Below are 20,877 nucleotides of genomic sequence, written 5' to 3' on the forward strand. Positions count from 1 at the left end.
ACCCACCCGTAGCACGCGCTCCAGCAGGTATATCTCACTGGTCTAGAAGAAAAAGAAACGCACACCTATTTAGGCGAGGTGCTGGCTAGCGGAGTAGAAAACGTGAAAATAAAATAGAGCCGCACACTCTAGGAGCTCAGGTGAAAAATGTAATTACCAACGTTTCGACAGCCGAGCTGTCTTCATCAGGGTATAATCACAAACACTGCGGGATGACTCGTTTATGGAGTGTCAAAATCAAATCAAAATCAAATCAAATGTATTTATATAGCCCTTCGTACATCAGCTGATATCTCAAAGTGCTGTACAGAAACCCAGCCTAAAACCCCAAACAGCAAGCAATGCAGGTGTAGAAGCACGGTGTAGAAGCACGGTCAAAAGACACAGGTGTCTGTAATCATGGCCAAGAGTGGCCTAATATCATTGGTTAATTATCAAATATTAAAATGTCATACAAAGAACAGCATACAAACAACAAATGGATAGCATACGCTCATAAATTAATTTGACTACACAAGCTTACAAACAATTACAATGGCAAATTCACAATAATCACAAGAATGGCTTCAGATCAAAGTCTACGTTGAGACCGAAGGGCGCAAGGGTCTTTAAGTTAAAGATCCAGGCAGCCTCTCGTTTTAACAATAAATGATCAAGGTCACCCCCTCTCCTAGGGAGGGTGACATGTTCGATGCCAATATAACGCAGAGACGAAATCGAGTGGCCTGCCTCCAAGAAGTGGGCCACAACTGGGTAAGTAAAGTTTTTACACCTAATGGTGCTACGATGCGATACGTACTTTTAATTTGCGCTTTGTTTTACCAACAATTTTTACCACAAGTTATAAGATTAGCTTTCCAGTTAGCATACCTGTTAGTGCTTTCTTTCACCGCAACAATGCTGCAGATTTGGGTGAGCTCACTGGTCACGATAACAACACCCACCCGTAGCAAGCGCTCCAGCAGGTATATCTCACTGGTCACCCCCAAAGCCAACACCTCCTTTGGCCACCATTCCTTCCAGTTCTCTGCTGGCAATGACTGGAACGAATTGCAAAAATCGCTGAAGCTGGAGACTTATATTTCCCTCACTAACTTTAAACATCAGCTAACCGATCGCTGCAGCTGTACACAGCCCATCTGTAAATAGCCCATCCAATCTACCTACCTCATCCCCATATTGTTTTTATTTACTTTTCTGCTCTTTTGCACACCAGTATTTCTACTTGCACATCATCATCTGCACATCTATCACTCCAGTGTCAATTTGCTAAATTGTAATTACATGCTACTATTGACTTACCTCCTCACGCCATTTGCACACACTGTATATAGACTTTATTTTTTTTCTTCCTATTGTGTTATTGACTCTACGCTTGTTTACTCCACGTGTAACTCTGTGTTGTTGTTGTTTGTGTCGCACTGCTTTGCTTTATCTTGGCCAGGTCGCAGTTGTAAATGAGAACTTGTTCTCATCTGGCCAACCTGGTTAAAGAAAGGTGAAATAAAAACGAAAAAGATCAGGATGTGGCCGTTTGAAGGTCAGGGAAAGCTTCAGTATGTCAAGGAGAAAGTGGCATACCTGTTTCCTCTCTGCTACCTGTATGTTCAACAAAGGGCATTTAAAAAACATAGCCATGAAACAGTTGTATTGTGAGAGTGCCCAAGTCTCTACGGGTATTCATCTCCTTGAGAGAAAAAAAGGGCCAGTCAATGTATCGAAAGAGCAGCTTTCCGAGTAATTGCTCAAGCAATTATACGTGTTATATATGGCACCTGTTGGGATCTGAAGTGTGGACGGAGTACTGCAGTCAGGAAACACTTTTGGTTGCTGCACTTAGTTACTCGGGAGTATTCTCTGTAGAAATAAACTTGTGGTATGAACACAAAAGTCTGTTTGTTTTGAAAGGGAAGACATGGTCAGTGGAACAGTCTGTGCCTCAGAGGGGATTTTGTTTTACTTTCCTGCTTGACTTGAAGTAGTGTTAGGTTGCCGGCACCCAAAGAAATTGATGCCCGTCTACTCATGCTCTTGAGAATTTCATTCCAAAAAGTTTGATAAATTGACATGTTGTTGTTGCCACGCACAGTACTGCTGAGCGATTAACGGACATGTTGGATCATTTGGGTTTTTTAAACAACTATAGTTGACCGACATTGGTTCAATTATTTGAATTTCATTATATTTGTTTTTTTTCTGTGAGCTCGAAGTGCAGTTTCTGTAGAGATAAATCAGATCAAGCCTGAACTGTGTGATGTAGTAGGGAGTTTTCCAACAGGCCAATATTCTACACAGTTTGGCTCAGAAAACATTGTAATAAACTACAATGACGAGCGTCCATTGTGCTCCCGCTTAATCTTGCCCGGTCGGTCTGTGTACAACCTCTCCCGATGTCTTCACTGACATTTTCAACCTCTCCCTGTCTGAGTCTGTAATACCAACGTGTTTCAAGCAGACCACCATAGTCCCTGTGCTGAAGAACACTAAGGTAACCTGCCTAAATGACTACCAACTCGTAGCACTCACGTCTGTAGCCATGAAATACTTTGAAAGGCTGGTCATGGCTCTCATCAACACCATTTTCCCAGAAACCCTAGACCCACTCCAATTTGCATACTGCACCAATAGATCCACAGATGATGCAATCTTTATTGCACTCCACACTGCCCTTTCACACCTGGACAAAAGGAACGCCTATGTGCGAATGCTGTTCATTGACTACAGCTAAGCGTTCAACACCATAGTGCCCTCAAAGTTCATCAATAAGCTAAGGACCCTGGTACTAAACACCACCCTCTGCAACTGGATCCTGGACTTCCTGACGGGCCGCCCCCAGGTGGTGAGGGTAGGTAACAACACAACTGCCACGCTGATCCTCAACACGGCGGCCCCTCGGGTGTGTATGGCCCAGTACATCCAGCTTCCTGCCATCCAGAACCTCTATACCAGGCGGTGTCAGAGGAAGGTCCTAAAAAGTGTCAAAGACTCCAGCCACCCTAGTCATAGACTGTTCTCTCTGCTACCGCACGGCAAGCGCCAAGTCTATGTCCAAGAGGCTCCTACATAGCTTCTACCCCCATAAGACTCCTGAACAGCTAATCAAATGGCTACCCAGACTATTTGCATTGCCAGCAGTTGCTTCAGGAGTTTGAAATGGCAGTTGCTTCAGGAGTTTGAAATGACATGTTCTAAGTGATTGATAGTTGGTATTTAGCAGTCGTAAAAGTATGCCTTATTTACTTTGAAGAACTACTATAATAGTGATTTTCTCAGACAGCATAGGCAGAAGCTCTGTAAAGATGAGAAGATGGCTTGGACTGAGATAATAAAACCATCAAATAAAACAAATATTGTATTAAAGCAAAGTAATGTGAATAAATGATGGTTAATAAGTGATGAGCAGTAATGGACAGTCACTACCACCATGGGACTTTATTCATTGTTTTATTCTGTGTTACAGAATTCAACCCACATAGTGCATTTATTGTCATAAAAATATATATAATACATCGAAAACTGCGATTTATTTTTTCATAATTGAGCCGAAAATGAACCGACCTCAAAAGGCACTAATCGCTCAGCACTAACGCACAGTACTAGACAACAAGTTTTGGAAAAATCCTAAGCGCAACAACTGTGTACCAATTGTGTTCATTTCAGTTGTAGACTCAAACTAATATTATTCATCAATCTTGTTATTGTACACGTTCACCATTCATTTATTTTGCCCAATCTTCATAGTATATTGCTTGCTTATCACCACCTTTTATATTTTATTTCATCTGATGGTAGTTTTTTTCTCTCATTTTGTTCCTCAGAACATCAAAGATGAATTTGAAGTTTCTCCTCTCCTTATCCCAAGGGTACGCCGGCTGAACTTCTTGTGTAATCAGTATAAACCATATAAACCAGAATATGAAATCATACTTTTACTGAGCTGTGTACATTAAAGAGCAACTGAAGGCAAAAAAAACCTGCTTTATGTGGCATTGATATTAGTCAAACAGTTATTTCAGTGCCAAAATTGACACACAAAAGAAAGTGTGTAAGTAGGATAATTCTGCATATTCCTAACTGAGTTTTGTGAGATTTGTGTAACTGAGGTCGTCATGACTTCCCATGATGGCCGGGTTTGGATTTACAATCCTGCTTAATTTCCCACTAACACGAGATGGTAACACCCAGGGAGAATTGTCAAGAATTCGAGAATCCTCTGCGGTGATTGCACTCTATCCAATTGCAGCAGCACCTACAGTGAGACAGACCTGCCCATTGCGCAGCACCTACAGTGAGACAGACCTGCCCATTGCAGCAGCACCTACAGTGAGACAGACCTGCCCATTGCGCAGCACCTACAGTGAGACAGACCTGCCCATTGCGCAGCACCTACAGTGAGACAGACCTGCCCATTGCGCAGCACCTACAGTGAGACAGACCTGCCCATTGCGCAGCACCTACAGTGAGACAGACCTGCCCATTGCGCAGCACCTCAGACCTGCCCGTTGCAGCAGCACGTGAGACAGACATCACGTCAGTGAGACAGATGCCCATTAGTTGAAAGAACACACCTACAGTTTTATGCCCATTGCACTTGATGGCACCTACAGTGAGACAGTGTTAAGACATCACGCCCTCTCATTTTATTTCTTATGTTTCATGTTTCATATTAGTGATCACAACCGAGTCTGTCACTGTTTTGGGCAAAATGAGATTGGAGACTTAGTTGCGTCCCATCTCAATTTTCTACATTTAGAAACCCATTTGCAATGTGTTTTGTTTCCCGCCGTGACCATGTTTTGTAACACGATTCACTATAAAACACTGCCTGGTAAATGGATAGTTAGAATGTTGTAACAAAAACTACAACTGAACGGCACCGAAGCACACGCATCGCCAATCACCAGTGAATTGATAAGCTGATTTAGCTAACGTGGCCTGGCTACTCAATGTGCCTGCTACCTACCTGCTTTATTTACAATAGTTTGACAGATTGCTGCTGATGAAGCTGTAGACAGGTTCTCAGAAATCAGTCCTGGGTGCAGCCATTAGCAATTGGGGTTGAGTGTCTTGCTCAAGGGCACTGCAACAGTTTTTTCGTCTTGTTGCTCTGGGATTCAAACCAGTGATCTTACGGTTACTAGCCCAGGGCTCTAACCTCGAGGCTACCTGTCACCCATACATAATACACCCACACCAAACCACACCCCAACGACCCAATGAGAACCAGAAAGAAAGAAAGAAGCGGAATGGGTGTGTTCAGTCCCCCTTGTAAACAGGGTACTGTTTTAAAGCTAGAATCCTTAATTGCTACATACATTTTTTTTACTTAGAAATGAATGATATTGACTCTTCATTTTGAAGTCCCAGCAGGTTTTAAATGATTGCGAGCACGTTTGGTAATATCCTTGAGTTAACAGCCATGTGACATTTCAAATCCTTCTGCAGAGAAATACACAGACTGTCCCAGCTCCTTCTGCTGATAAACAGCACAGAGGAATTCTCAAACATCTACCTAAGATGTTCCCCAACACTGCAATTCAACAGCCAAACGATGAATGATTACTGTGGCTGAGAGGGTTCCTATGCAAGTAAACAGTCTCTCGAAAGGGGCATAAATCTGATGAAGACAAGACAGATCATCACTGGTTTCAATGATTTAGAGTCCACCTGCATCTGACGCATCGTGTCACCAAATGGCTTCTCGGAGGTTGTAAATCGTGAGCAGATCTGTCTGATTTGAATGTTAACTAGCAAGTTATTGGAGGCCTATGATTGCAGAACATTTATCAAATGCAAAACTTAGGGTATCAGATCTGTTCGTAGCTGCCTTAACATTGAGTGGCGCAAGTTGAGAACTTCCCACTCAACGCTATTGTATCTTAGCAATGACTACCTGGAGGTGTTTCTGCTTTGACTACTGAGAATAATCGTTATCTTCCAGGAGAACATGCTCTAATTGATTGATGCTGTGTGTGTTTTCCAGGGGAGCTGTATGTTGGTGGTGTAGGGAAGAGCATGTACAGCAGCCTGCCCAAGCTGGTTGCGTCCCGGGACGGGTACCAGGGCTGCCTGGCCTCTGTGGACCTGAATGGGAGACTCCCTGACATGATGGCAGATGCCCTCCACAGGGTGGGCCAGGTGGAGCGCGGCTGTGGAGGTACGTCAGACAGGGGCACAGCCATGGGGTCATGGGGCACTCTGAGGAACAGGTCAACTGTGGATCCACCTTATGGTTCACTGCATGAGCATACTTTCCCCCCCACCCCAGGCCTGAGCACAACCTGTACAGAGGACTCCTGCCATAACCAGGGGGTGTGTCTCCAGCAGTGGGAGGGCTTCTCCTGTGACTGCACCATGACCACCTACAGAGGAGCATTCTGCAGTGACCGTGAGTACTATTTCTTTCATCTCACTAGTGCAGTTCCCAGCTCTTCTTAATTAGGCGTTTCCTTTGTCCTTTCCTTGTGACGTCACCTCGACATCGTTGGAAAACATCACAGAGTACAAGGTAAGGAGAGAAGGTGACGTCCCAAAGGAAAAGGTTGAAGAGAACAGCAGTTGAATTCGTTTTTTTTTTTGTACGCGACTGACACGAAGCAAGAATGAAGTTGCATTTCTAAAGATTTATTAATATCAAATCTATTACAACCTTGGTAATAGCAATCCTTGAAGGCACATTGGGAATGAAATATCTTCAGCAAAGTTTATGTGCATTATAGTCTACTGTCGTGTCAAATGATTATTGGCACAATGCATTACGTGGCTCCAACTGCGAAAGCACCTCCATCAAATGATGTGCGTGCATCCGCTGCAAAACGGAATCAGTACGGACGTATCATGCATCCTAATCTCGGCAACCCAGAACCAAATCTTGCGTGTCTAGTTGTCACAAGAGACTGTGCATCCTTACTGTGTTCATCAGCAAATTGTATCCGTCCTTCATGGCTGCCAGTCCGAATATCCTGGCATATCCAAAGGCAGTGAAGAAGGAAGAAAGGAAAAACAATTCCCGATCCAATCCGTCTCTGCTGATCATTATGCCTGGGTCAGACTGACACCCGTTGACCTTCCTGTGAGGAGGCTTCTCTAATGCACTTCGTCAAAGCCTCTAAACTGAGGAGTTAATGCCTCTTGCATCACATTGAGTCCATCATCCATTATTAGTCATTGTTATTGACTTGTAAGGACCTACATATGCACATACTAAAAGACTGATTATTAGTACCTCCCTTCTAATAGATTAAAGTTTTCCCCGAACATGTCTGATTCTACAGTAGTATATGCAAATACAAACATACACATGCTCTGGGGGAGGGGGGCAGGGGGGGGGGGCTTTTTTGTTTTCCTATTTTACAGGGAAATAATGTGTTGTTATCAACCCACTATCATAAATGATTGTGAAATAGACACATTTATTTGTGTCTACCACACGATTTTGTATAAAGAGCATTTCACTCACAGTTAAAGGCAGTAGGTTACTTAAGACAGAAATGATAGGAGGGAGGTTGGTCGGAGAGGAGGGTTAGGCATATAACGTGAAGGCCTAGCAGCCCAACTGTTGTGTGTTTGAATCATATGATGGACAACTTTTTGAATGTTAGCTAATTAGCAACTTTGCAACTACACTGAACTTAAATATAAACGTATAGTGTTGGTCTCATGTTTTAAGAGCTGAAATAAAAGATCACCAAAAAATTTAATACGAACAAAAACCTTATTTCTCTCAAATGTTGTGCACAAATTTGTTTACATCCCTGTTAGTGATCATTTCTCCTTTTGCCAAGATAATCCATCCACCTGACATGTGTGGCATATCAAGAAGCTGATTACACAGCATGATCATTACACAGGTGCACCTGGTGCTGTGGACAATAAAGTGCCACTCTAAAATGAGCGGTTTTGTGACGACACAATGCCACAGATGTCTCAAGTTTGAGGGAGCGTGCAATTGGCATGCTGACTGCAGGAATGTTCACCAAAGCTGTTGCCACTGGGCACATGCATTATGAAGGAAATGGTTTAGTGGACACAAACAAGTTTTATTATCGCATGCACAAGTACAGTGAAATACTTCACTTGCAAGCACTACCCAACAGTGCAGTAATCAATATCAAAATATTATAACTAACTAATACTTTTTTTTACATAAGAAATGAGAGGAAGCTATTTGCATTTATTTAGGTATCCCCATTAGCTACTGCCTTGGCTACTCTTCCTGGGGTCCAAAGACATTAAGGCACTTACATTACACATAAAACAAAAGATAAAACAGCACATCAAATAACATTATTATACCACTACATATCTACAATACAAAATGCATAACACCGCCATACAATATATTTCAATGTACAGTACGTGCGTGTAGAGTGCATGTGTTAGTGTGTGTGTTAGTGCGTGTGTGTGTGTTCACAATCCCTGTAGTTCCATAATGTTTTTTATCTATTTTTAAAATCTGATTCTACCGCTTGCATCAGTTACCTGATGCGCCTCCCATAGTCTGTTCTGGACAGGGGGATTGTGAAGGGTATGCATGGGTGTCTGAGCTGTGTGCTGGTAGTTTAAACAGACAGCTTGGTGCATTCAGCTTGTCAACACTTCTTACAAAACAAGTAGTGATGAAGTCAATCTCTCCTACTATTTGAGCAATGAGAGATTGACATGCATATCATGAATGTTAGCTCCACGTGTACATTTAAGGGCCAGCCGTGCTGCCCTGTCCTGAGCTGTTAGGTTCTAATTCTCAGAGTAAAAAACGGACACTATGAAAGCTTAACCAAGTTTAATTCTTCCCAGAGGATCAATAAAGCTGCATTAGACAAATCATGTTTCCACCAACACAAGTATATATACTCCAATTTAGATGCACTCCTCCTTCTCTCCAACCCTTACATCTTTTATGTTTCGACAGGAAGAGGAAGTGATGGGGTAATAAACCGTTCCTTCTCCCTTAAAGTGACCTGACCTGTCATCAACCCCCTTGATGTCTATTCCAAAGGTCTCCCCCTTATCAATGCCTGCCACATATGATCTCTTCCCTGCCCAGCACACGGGTGTCATGGTGCCTGGTACCAGACTGTGTCTCTTCTCCTCCCAGAGGATCCCTCACATAGGATCCCTGATGGCTAACAATAACATATCCTGACATAATGTAAACGTTATACATTACCGTCTCTCCCTCAGTGACATGAGTAAGTATATTTCATATTTTCAGAACCCAACAGAGCCAATTGCAATTTTCCTAAGTCCCTCTTTGTAGCACCTGACTACACGACTGAACAGTAGTTCAGGTTCAACGTAACTAGGGCCTGTAAGACTTGCCTTGTTTATAGTGTTGTTAAGAAGGCAGAACAGCGCTTTATTATGGACAGACTTCTCCCCATCTTAGCTACTATTGTATCAATATGTTTTGACCATGACAGTTTACAATCCATGGCTACTCTGAGCAGTTTTAGTCACCTCAACATACTCAATTTCCACATTATTCATTACAATATTTAGTTTAAGTTTAGGGTTTAATAAATTATTTGTCCCAAATACAATGCTTTTAGTTTTTTGAATATTTAGGACTAACTTATTCCTTTGCCACCCTTTCTGAAACTAACTGCAGCACTTTGTTAAATGTTTGTCATTTCAGTCACTGTAGTAGCTGACGTGTATAGTTTTGAGTCATCCGCATACATGGCTTTACTCAAAGACAGTGGCTTGTGGTTAGTAAAAATGTTTAAAAAGTAATGGGGCCTAAACAGCTACTCTGGGGAATTCCTGATTCTACCTGGATTATGTTGGAAAGGCTTCCATTAAAGAACACCCTCTATGTTCTGTTAGACAGATAACTCTTTATCCACAAAATAGCAGGGGGTGTAAAGCCATAACACATATGTTTTTCCAGCAGCAGACTATGATCGATAATGTCAAAAGTCGCACTGAAGTCTAACAAAACAGCCCCACAATCAATCATCAGTTTCTCTCAGCCAATTATAAGTCATTTGTGTAAGTGCTGTGCTTGTTGAATGCCCTTCCCTATAAGCATGCTGACTTTTGCTTCCATCTAGGCCTGAGTCTGTTGTCAGTTTGTTTACTGTAACATAGCATTGTATCTGGTTAAACACATGTTTTTCCAAAAATGTACTAAGGGTTGGTAACAGGCTGATTGGTTAGCAGCAATTTGAGTCAGTAAAGGGGTCTATTCTATTCTTAGGCAGCGGAATGACTTTTGCTTCCATCTAGGCCTGAGGGCACACACTTTATTTATTGTCTTAAATTGAACAAATGGCAAATAGGAGTGGCAATACTGTCTGCGATTATCCTCAGTAATTTTCCATCCAAGTTGTCAGACCCTGGTGGCTTGTCATTGTTGATTGACAACAATCATTTTTTCACCTCTTCCACAGTCACTTAACAGAATTCAAAATTACAATGCTTGTCTTTCATAATTTGGTCAGATATACTTGGATGTGTAGTGTCAGTGTTTGTTGCTGGCATATCATGCCTAAGTTTGCCAATCTTGCCAATTAAAAAATAATTAAAGTAGTTGGCAATATCAATGGGTTTTGTGATGAATGAGCTATCTGATTCAAATTTAATTTAAGTTGTGCCAAAACTTTTTACTATCATTCTTTATATCATTTATCTTTGTTTCATAGTATAGTTTCTTCTTCTTTTTATTCAGTTTAGTCACGTGATTTCTCAATTTGCAGTATGTTTGCCAATCAGTTGTGCTGCCAGACTAATTTGCCATACCTTTTGCCTCATCCCTCTCAATCATGGCATTTTTCAATTCCTCATCAATCAGGGGATTTACCAGTTTTTACAGTCCTTTTCTTAACGGGTGCATGCTTATTAGTAAGTGGAATAAGCAATTTCATAAATGTGGTAAGTGCAACGTCTGGTTGCTCCTCATTACACACCACAACCACCAACCAACATCAACATTAGAATCACTGCAAAACTTCTTGTATGACCTCTTATACACTAGGTTGGGCCCAGCCTTTGGAACTTTGGTTTTCCTAGATATGGCTACTATATTGTGATCACTACATCCTATGGATTTGGATATTGCTTTAAAGCACATTTCTGCAGCATTAATAAAGATGTGATCAATACATGTTGATTATTTCATTCCTGTGCTGTTTGTAACTACCCTGGTAGGTTGACTGATATCCTGAACCAGGTTACAGGCACTGGTTACAGTTTGAAGCTGTTTATTGAGTGGGTAGCTTGATGAAAGCCAGCCAATACTGAAATCACCCAGAAAAGATATCTATGTGTCTTACTAGACCGGCTCCGACACTCATCGTATATGGCAGGGCTTGCAAACTATTACAGACTACAAAGGGAAGCATAGCCGAGAGCTGCCCTGTGACACGAGCCTATCAGATGAGGTAAATAGCTTCTATGCTCGCTTCGAGGCAAGTAACAATGGAACATGCACTCGAGCATCAGACGTTCCAAACGACTGTGTGATCACGCTCTCCGCAGTCGATGTGAGTAAGGCCAGACGGATTACCAGGACGTATACTCCGAGCATGCGCTGACCAACTGGACAGTGTCACTGGGCAACCTCTCCATGTCTGAGTCTGTACTACCAACATGTTTCAAGCAAACTACCATGAACACTAAGGTAACCTGCCTAAATGATTACCGACCCATAGCACTCACGTCTGTAGCCATGAAATGCTTTGAAAGGCTAGTCATGGCTCATATCAATACCATTTTCCCAGAAACCCTAGACCCAGTCCAATTTGCATACTGCACCAACAGATCCACAGATAATGAACTCCACACTGCCCTTTCACACCTGGACAAAAGGAACACCTATGTAAGAATGCTGTTCATTGACTACAGCTCAGCGTAGTCACCTTAGCGCCTTCAAAGCTCATCACTAAGCTAAGGACCCTGGGATTAAACACCTCCCTCTGCAACTGGATCCTGGACTTCCTAATGGGCTGCCCCAGGTGGTAAGGGTAGGTATCAACACATCTGCCACGCTGATCCTCATTCCCCTCCTGTACTCCCTGTTCACTCATGACTGCATGGCCATTCTCATCGACAGGGCTGTATTGGAGCACGTTGAGATCTTCATGTTCCTTGGCGTCCACATTACCAACAAACTAACATGGTCCAAGCACGCCAAGACAATCGTGAAGAGGGCACGACAAAACACTGCCTGGTATAGAGGTCCTGGTTGGCAGGAAGCTTGGCCCGGTGATGTACTGGGCTGTACGTAATACCCTCTGCAGTGCCTTGCGGTCGGAGGCCGAGCAGTTGCCATACCAGGCAGTGATGTAACCCGTCAGGATGCTCTCGATGGTGCAGCTGTAAAACCTTTTGAAGATCTGAGGACCCATGCCAAATCTTTTCAATCTCCTGAGGAGATGGCATGGGTCCTCAGATCTTCAAAAAGTCCCTAAAAATGGTCAAAGACTCCAGCCACCCTAGTCATAGACTGTTCTCTCTGCTACCGCACGGCAAGCAGTACCGGAGCTCCAAGTCTAGGTCCAAGAGGCTTCTAAAACAGCTTCTACCCCCAAGTCATAAGACTCCTGAACAGCTAATCAAATGGCTACCCAGACTATTTGCATCGCCCCCTGCTACTCTCTGTTATTATTTATGCATAGACACTTTAATAACCTTACCTACATGTACATGTACATAATTACCTCAATTACCTCGAACGGTCGAGGTTATTGTGGTAATTATGTCATTAATAAGATTGACACATTGACTCTGTATCGGTACCCCCCTGTATACAGCCCCGCTACTGTTATGTTATCCTTGTCTCTTGTTTTTAGGGGGATTTTCTTAAGACTTAAGATTGTTGGTTAAGGGCTTGTAAGCAAGCATTTCACTGTAAGGTTCATCCCTTACACCTGTTGTATCACATTGTATTGATATCACATACTTTTTCAAGCATTTCACACATGTTATCCAGATGCTGACTGTTAGCAGTTGGTGGTCTATAGCAGCTTCCCACCAGAATGGTCTTTAGGTGAGGTAGATGAACCTGTAGCCATATTACTTCAGCAGAATTTAACATAAGATCCTCTCTAAGCTTTACAGAAATGTGGTTCTTAATATAAAACAAGCTTTGTTTCCAGAAGGTATCGAAAGTGTCAATAAATGTTACACCCACAGAGATGCAAAAGTCTCGTTGTCAGTTATGGAGGGATAAAAGTCTGCTGAAATGTACAATGCCACGATTTAGGGAGGGCACAGGGCCAGATATTATGGAGCGTTTATTGGTGTCAAGCAGTGATGCAATAAGTACTTTAAAATCCATCTTCAGCTGTTCTGAGCTGCCCTTCATAATGTCATTGAATCCCACATGAACTATGATAGACTACATTTCCTGATGCTGGTTTAAAATATTTGGGAGCAGCTTATTGATGTCCTTTACTTGTGCTCCAGGGTAGCACAACATTTTTGCTGCAGGGACTGAGACATTTCTCACCATTGAACTGCCCAATACAACGTACGGGGAAGGGAACCCCGCCCACGAGAAGCAGGAGAGCGTACGCCCGTTACTCCCGGCGATAGGCCCAGACCTCTCACAGCAGGCAATGCCCCTGTCAGAGCCAGAGAGAGGAAAAGGAGCCGAAATCTTCCACGAAGCCGCTGCAGACAAAGGCCCTCCCAGCGATGAAGGCGCAGGTAGATCTGGCACCAGTGCAGCGAAGCTATTCCTTATGTCAATCTGCTCCAAACCTCTCGCGGTCATTCCCGTTTTCTTAGCAGCATGCCGCTGCTTTCTGTTTCCATGACTTGTGACATGGGGCCAGCGCTGATTGGAACAATCTTATTGCTGTTCTCTGTCTACTTCATGACAAGATGGAGAAAGAGAACCTTTATTTAACTAGGCAAGTCAAACACTCTCCTAACCCAGATTACGCCGGGCCAATTGTGCGCCGCCCTATGGGACTCCAAATCAAGGCCGGTTGTGACACACTCTGGGAATGAACCAGGGTCTGTAATGACGCCTCTAGCACTGCAGTGCCTTAGACATGCTGCGCAACTCGGGGGGAACTCTGGGAAAGTTACGAATTTGAGAAAGTTCCAATTTGCATTTTCCCCATAAATTCGCACAGAATTGAGATTTTGCTTGCTAAGCATACCTCATTCCTGTAATCCTCCACTAGCAAACAATTGCCGTATTGGAAATCCGGATTGTCAATAATGTCTCGGACAAGAGTATAATAAACAGCGCTGGAAACGTTAGTTAGCTATTTCAGGCGAAGTGGGCTCCATTGCAGCCCAGCTTGCAAGCTGGTAGCAGGTGTTGACACAAATACTTTTTAAAAATAAAACAAAGTACAGGAGCAGTGCCAGTACCAGTACCAAATGTACAATGTGCAGATTTGTTGAGGTAGATATGTACATGTAGGCAGTGATTAGAAGAAAGTGATTGGTAGCAGGATAAATAATAATAATAGTAAACATTAAGGCAGCTGCATAAGTCGTGGGTGAGTATGTGTATGTAAGTGAATGGGTGTTGCAACGTGTGCAAAAGTGTCGACGTGATAGGTGGACATACAGTACCAGTCAAAAGTTGACACACCAAGACTACGAAATAACACATATGGAATCATGTAGTAATCAAAAAAGTGTTAAGCAAATCAAAATATATATTTTAGATTCTTCAAAGTAGCCACCCTTATCCCTGATGACAGCTTTGCAAACTCTTGGCATTCTCTCAACCAGCTTTACCTGGAATGCCAACAGTCTTGAAGGAGTTCCCACATATGATGAGCACTTGTTGGTTGCTTTTCCTTCACTCTGCGGTCCAACTCATCCAAACCATCTCAATTGGGTTGAGGTCAGGTGATTGTGGATGCCAGGTGGCTACTTTGAAGAATCTAAAATCTATATATATTTTCTCCCCAATTTCGTGGTATCCAATTGTTAGTAGTTACTGTCTTGTCTCGTCACTACAACTCCCGTACGGGCTCGGGAGAGACGACGGTCGAGAGCCATGTGTCCTCCGAAACACAACCCAGCCAAGCCGCACTTCTTCTTAACACAGGGCGCATCCAACCCGGAAGCCAGCCGCACCAATGTGTCAGAGGAAACACTGTACACCTAGTGACCTGGTCAGCGTGCACTGCGCCCGGCCCACCACAGGAGTCGCTAGTGCGCGATGAGACAAGGGTATCCCTACCGGCCAAGCCCTCCCTAACCCGGACGACGCTAGGCCAATTGTGCGTTACCCCATGGACGTCACGGCCAGCTGCGACAGAGCCTGGTCTCGAACCCAGAGTCTCTGGTGGCACAGCTGGCGCTGCTAGTGCCTTAGACCAGTGCGCCATCCGGGAGGCCCCATATTTTGATTTGTTTAACACTTTTTTGGTTACTACATGATTCCATATGTGTTATTTCATAGCTTTGATGTCTTCACTATTATTCTAAAATGTAGAAAATAGTAAAAGTAAAGAAAAACCCTGGAATGAGTAGGTGTGTCCAAACGTTTGACTGGTACTTTTCATGTGACATGGCTGAAAAGTGACTGGTAGCAGGAATATTTAAATACTTATGGTAATATACTAATGGGAATATACACTGAGTGTACAAAACATTAGGAACACCTTCCTTATATTGAGTTACACCCCGTTTTGCCTTTACATGGTGTCAAAAGCGTTCCACAGGAATGCTGGCCCATGTTAACTCCAATGCTTCCCACAGTTGTGTCAAGTTGGCTGGATGTCCTTTGGATGGTGGACCATTATTGAAATACACGGAGGTCTGCACATGTCCTGAGGACACGGCCTGGAATGTGTTGACCATTTTAAAAACCTTACTCACGTCAGCCTCGGAGAGAGCGAGATCACCCAGTCCTCCAGATCAGTGGGGACCCTTCATGCAGGGCTTGTATTTGTCAAAGCGTGCATGAAAGGCATTGAGTTTGTCTGGTAGAGAGGCATTGTTGAGCACATCACGTCTAAAAATTCCTTTTTAGTTGGTAATGTACTGTAGGCCCTGCCACATGCATTGAATGTTTGAGCCAGTATAATAGGTTTCGACCTTATATACCAATATTGCCCTTTTGGGGAGGGCCTTGTATGCTGGCTTATGGGTTGAATAACAGTGGTCTCTGTCTTTATTGCCCCTAGTGGTGAAGGCGTTGTGTTGCTAGAAGTTGGGCATCACATGTCTTGGAGACGCAGAATTAAAATCACCGGAAACAATAAAAGCAGCCTCCGGGTGCATGGTTTCCTGCTTGTTTGTAGTCTAAGTGCCAGCTTGTTGTTGTTCTGAGGTGTAATATATACAGCAGTCATTAAAGCAGATGAAAACTCTCTTGGGAGTTGGAAGGGTTTGATCATCAGGTATTCCAAGATGGAGGGACAAAGTCTGCAGTCATTAAAGCAGATGAAAACTCTCTTGGGAGGTAGAAGGGTCGTTGTTTGATCATCAGGTATTCCAAGATGGAGGGACAAGGTCTGCACACTATTTGTTATTGATGAGAGACATACCCCTCACTCTCTGGATTTCCCTGAATCTGATGTCCTGTCCGCTCGGTGAATGGACAATCCATCGATTTAGATAGCCATGTCTTGTCCGAAAGCCATGTTTCAGGAAACCAGAAAACATTTCAGTTATGAGAGTCCCGTTGATAGCAAATCCGCGATCTCCGGTAATCCATCTTTAAAAAAAATAATGTTTAGCCATTTTTCTCCCCAATTTCGTGGTGTCCAATTGTTGTAGTAGCTACTATCTTGTCTCATCGCTACAACTCGGGAGAGACGAAGGTTGAAAGTCATGCGTCCTCCGATACACAACCCAACCTAGCCGCACTGCTTATTAACACAGCGCACATCCAACCCGGAAGCCAGCCGCACCAATGTGTCGGAGGAAACACTGTGCACCTGGCAACCTTATTTAGCACACACACAGGAGTCGCTGGTTCGCGATGAGACAAGGACATCCCTACCGACCAAGCCTTCCCTAACCCGGACAACGCTAAGCCAATTGTGGACCTCCCGGTCGCGGCCTGTTACGATGGCACACCTGGCGCTGCAGTACAGTGCCCTTAACCACTGCGCCACCCGGGAGGCCGTATTCCATCTTATTAGCAATTGATTGGCCAGTAGAATGGCGGGAAGTGGTGGCTGATTTTCGGAATTGAATACGGAATTGAGGTTAGTAACTGCTGATTTGATGTACAATTTTTTTGGTCAATCATAAAAAATGATAGAGGATTCATTTGCACAAAAAAAGATGAACCCAAAAAGGATCGCAAAATAGCAAAGTTTGGTCGGAGCACACAAGACGGCAGCAATCTTTAACTATGTACTGGACATGCATTCCGAAGAAGAAACATTGCCAGGAAATGATATGTTGTTTTTGCTCTCCCTTCATTTTGCTTCCATAAAAAAGCTCTGGGGAACAGACTAATGTGCTAAATGAAAATAGTGGGTATGCTTCTCTATTTCATAAATACTACAAAGAGGTTTCAGGTGGGTGGGTGTGTGTGTGGTGTGGTGTGTGTGTGTGGTGTGTGCTAATGCAATATAAATACATTTTTAAGAAGTTGGAAATAATTGCTCTTTATTTTCTATGTTACTTAGAGATGACTCACAGTGGTTTAGCGATGACACACAGTAGGATGTTTATTAGTAACCTATTTGACTTTGCAGTTGATTTCTTCCTCTGTACTAAATAAATGTGTTGTTTTTTAATGCTAATTCAAGGGCTCTTATTGGCCATAATAGCAGAGGATTAACATAAGCTTTCTGCCAAGTGGCCTCGAAGAGTTAATCCTCATTTGCTGCAGTGACGTGCAGAAATATTAACCAAGTAATGGTGTTTTTTGTGTATGCCTCAGAGTTGTTAGGCCTATGACTCCAATACCGTATATATATTATTATTATTATATATATATATATATATATATATATATATATATATATATATATATATATATATGATGCAGTGCTTTATAAAGTGAGGGGGGGCAATAACTCAATACTCCAGCTCCCTTTGGGGAGTAATTTAGATGATCCTTTTCAGATAGCAACGCACACTGTTACAGCCTCCTTATGACAGGACAGTGAGGATTCAGCTGCTGCTATAGCCTTACTGATACCCTGTACGTTCTCATACACGACGACACATGAAATGCCCCAATATATGAAAATGTTAGACGTCAGACGGGTTTGTGTAGAAACGGCTTCAGTCAGTCACTGACAGAAGGTTTGGACATGCAGTACTGTTTGTGTTGACTAGAAGGGTTTTTGCTCTGGGAATGACTTGAGACGTTGACATTGTAATTTAAACGCACTAAAATAACTACTATTAAAACTTCCACGGACAACTTGGTGACAAAACTAGCTCTGTACTTACTTTACATTTGTGCTCACAATTAATAGAAGAAAAAAATGTCTACAAAAACATCATTATGTTCTCCTTTTGATGTTATTTTTTTTTAAGCTAACCAAGCTACACAGAGTCCGTTTAGATAGGTTAAACTCAAAACCGAACCAAATACTCCTGTTCTTACTTTGTTGTTTTACCCGCAAACAATAACCATCAATGTGCTTTTTACGTTTGTTGTCAGAATAATGATATAGTGTTAGGTCTAGACTAATCATCATAGACATCCAGCTGTTGAGCTGGGTTCGAGTGCCACCAGGTTGTTGTTCTGTGCTTTCATTTTCACACTAGAGTTCTTTCTGCAAGGCAAACATATGGAGGGTGTAATGACAGGTTAACCTCTGTAATGAGACCAGATTGTTTTGGAATATTCATGATCTGTCTTCACACTGCCTGGATGGGAAGAAGAATGAACAACAGCATAGGGATTCCTTAGACCGCATCCTGTTGTTGGTATATAGGCCCATTGTACATTGTTTTACCTGTATTTAGCAATAGCTTAAACAAAAGACTGAACAGAGTAACACCAATATACTGTATTAAGTATGTCATTTAATTCATATATGTGATTTGATATAATATATGTTTAACTGAAGGGACACCAAGGTAAGAACTCCATCAAATATCAAGTAACCTTTTACTGCAGTGGGCTAAATCAGTCAAACAAATCTACTTTAAAACAAAAGTATGCACCTCACACACATGGTTATGGGCTTAGAAAAAATAAGACACCTGTACCATGTCAGATATAGAGTTGAAATGTTTTCAATTTTGAGTTTGCATCTCAATATTACACTTTACAGTACATCCGGAAAGTGTTTAGACCCCTTAACTTTTTCCACATTTTGTTACGTTACAGCCATGTTTTAAAATGGATCTACACACAATACCCCATAATGACAAAGCAAAAACAGGTTTTTAGACATTTTACAAATGTATTAAAAATGGTAAAAAACTGACCCTTTATTCAGTACTTTGTTGAAACACCTTTGGCAGCGATTACAGCCTTGAGTCTTCTTGGGTATGACGCTACAAGTTTGGCACATCTGCATTTGGGGAGATTCTCCCATTCTTCTCTGCAGATCCTCTCAAGCTTTGTCAGGTTGGATGGCGAGCGTCGCTGCACAGCTATTTTCAGGTCTCTCCAGAGATGCTCGATCGGGTTCAAGTCCGGGCTCTGGCTGGGCCACTCAAGGACATTCAGAGGCTTTTCTTGAAGCCACTCCTGTGTTGTCTTGGCTGTGTGCTTAGGGTCGTTGTCTTGTTTGAAAGTGAACTTCGCCCCAGTCTGAGGTCCTGGGCGCTCTGGAGAAGTTTTTCATCAAGGATCTCGCTGTACTTTGCACCGTTCATCGTTCCCTCCATCCTGACTAGTCTCCTAGTCCCTGCCGCTGAAAAACATCCCCACAGCATGATACTGCCACCACCATGCTTCACCGTAGGGATGGTGCCAGGTTTCCTCCAGACGTGACGCTTGGCATTCAGGCCAAAGAGTTGAATCTTGGTTTCATCAGACCAGCGAATCTAGCCACTCTACCATAAAGGCCGGGTTGGTGGAGTGCTGCAGAGATGGTTTTCCTTTTGTAAGGTTCTCCCATCTTCACCGAGGAACTCTGGAGCTCTGTCATGTGATCATCGGGTTCTTGGTCACCTCCCTGACCAAGGCCCTTCTCCCCCGATTTCTCAGTTTGGCCGGCGGCTCTAGAGTCTTGGTGGTTCCAAACTTCTTCCATTTGAATGATGGAGGCCACTGTGTTCTTGGGGACCTTCGATGCTGCAGACATTGTTTGGTACCCTTCCTCAGATCTGTGCCTTGACCCAATCTTGTCTCAGAGCTCTAAGGATGACCATTGGAAACAGGATGCACCTGAGCTCAATTTCAAGTCTCAAAGGAAAGTGTCTGAATAATTATGTAAATAAGGTGTTTCTGTGTTTTTTAAATTGCAAGAATTTCTAAAACCTGTTTTTAGCTTTGTCATTATAGACTGATTATGATTATTTTTTTTAAATATATATATATATACAGTACCAGTCGAAAGTTTGGACACCTACTCATTCAAGGGCTTTTCTTTATTTGTATAACTTTTTACATTCTACACTGTATACCACGCCTACCTTGTCACAACACAACTGATTGGTTCAAACTCCTTAAGAAGGAAATCAATTCCTCAAATTAACTTTTAACAGGGCAGACCTGTTAATTGACATGCATTCCAGGTGACTACCTCATGAAGCTGGTTGAGAGAATTCCAAGAGTGTGCAAAACTGTCATCAAGGCAAAGGGTTGCTACTTTGAAGACTCTTTGAAGAATCTTTTTGTTTAACTTTTTTGGTTACTACATGATCCCATATGTGTTATTGCATAGTTTTGATGTCTTCACTATTATTCTACAATGTAGAAAATAGTTTAAAAAAGAAAGAAAAACCCCTGACTGAGTAGGTGTGTCCAAACCTTGTACAAAATTTACATTTTTTTAACAAGGCTGTAACGTAACAAAATGTGGGAAA

General features: G+C 42.6%; 1 protein-coding gene across 1 annotated transcript in view; it reads left to right on the forward strand.

Moving 5' to 3' along the window:
* LOC118390496 (neurexin-2-like) overlaps positions 1 to 20,877 on the forward strand; it is a 355,637-nt gene that overhangs the window by 195,721 nt on the left and 139,039 nt on the right. The window contains 2 exon segments of the mRNA XM_052457396.1: positions 5,984 to 6,157; positions 6,269 to 6,388. Coding sequence (XP_052313356.1) covers positions 5,984 to 6,157; positions 6,269 to 6,388 — 294 coding nt within the window.

Source organism: Oncorhynchus keta, chromosome 11 (genome assembly GCF_023373465.1).
Source record: "Oncorhynchus keta strain PuntledgeMale-10-30-2019 chromosome 11, Oket_V2, whole genome shotgun sequence".
Classification (NCBI taxonomy): domain Eukaryota; kingdom Metazoa; phylum Chordata; class Actinopteri; order Salmoniformes; family Salmonidae; genus Oncorhynchus; species Oncorhynchus keta.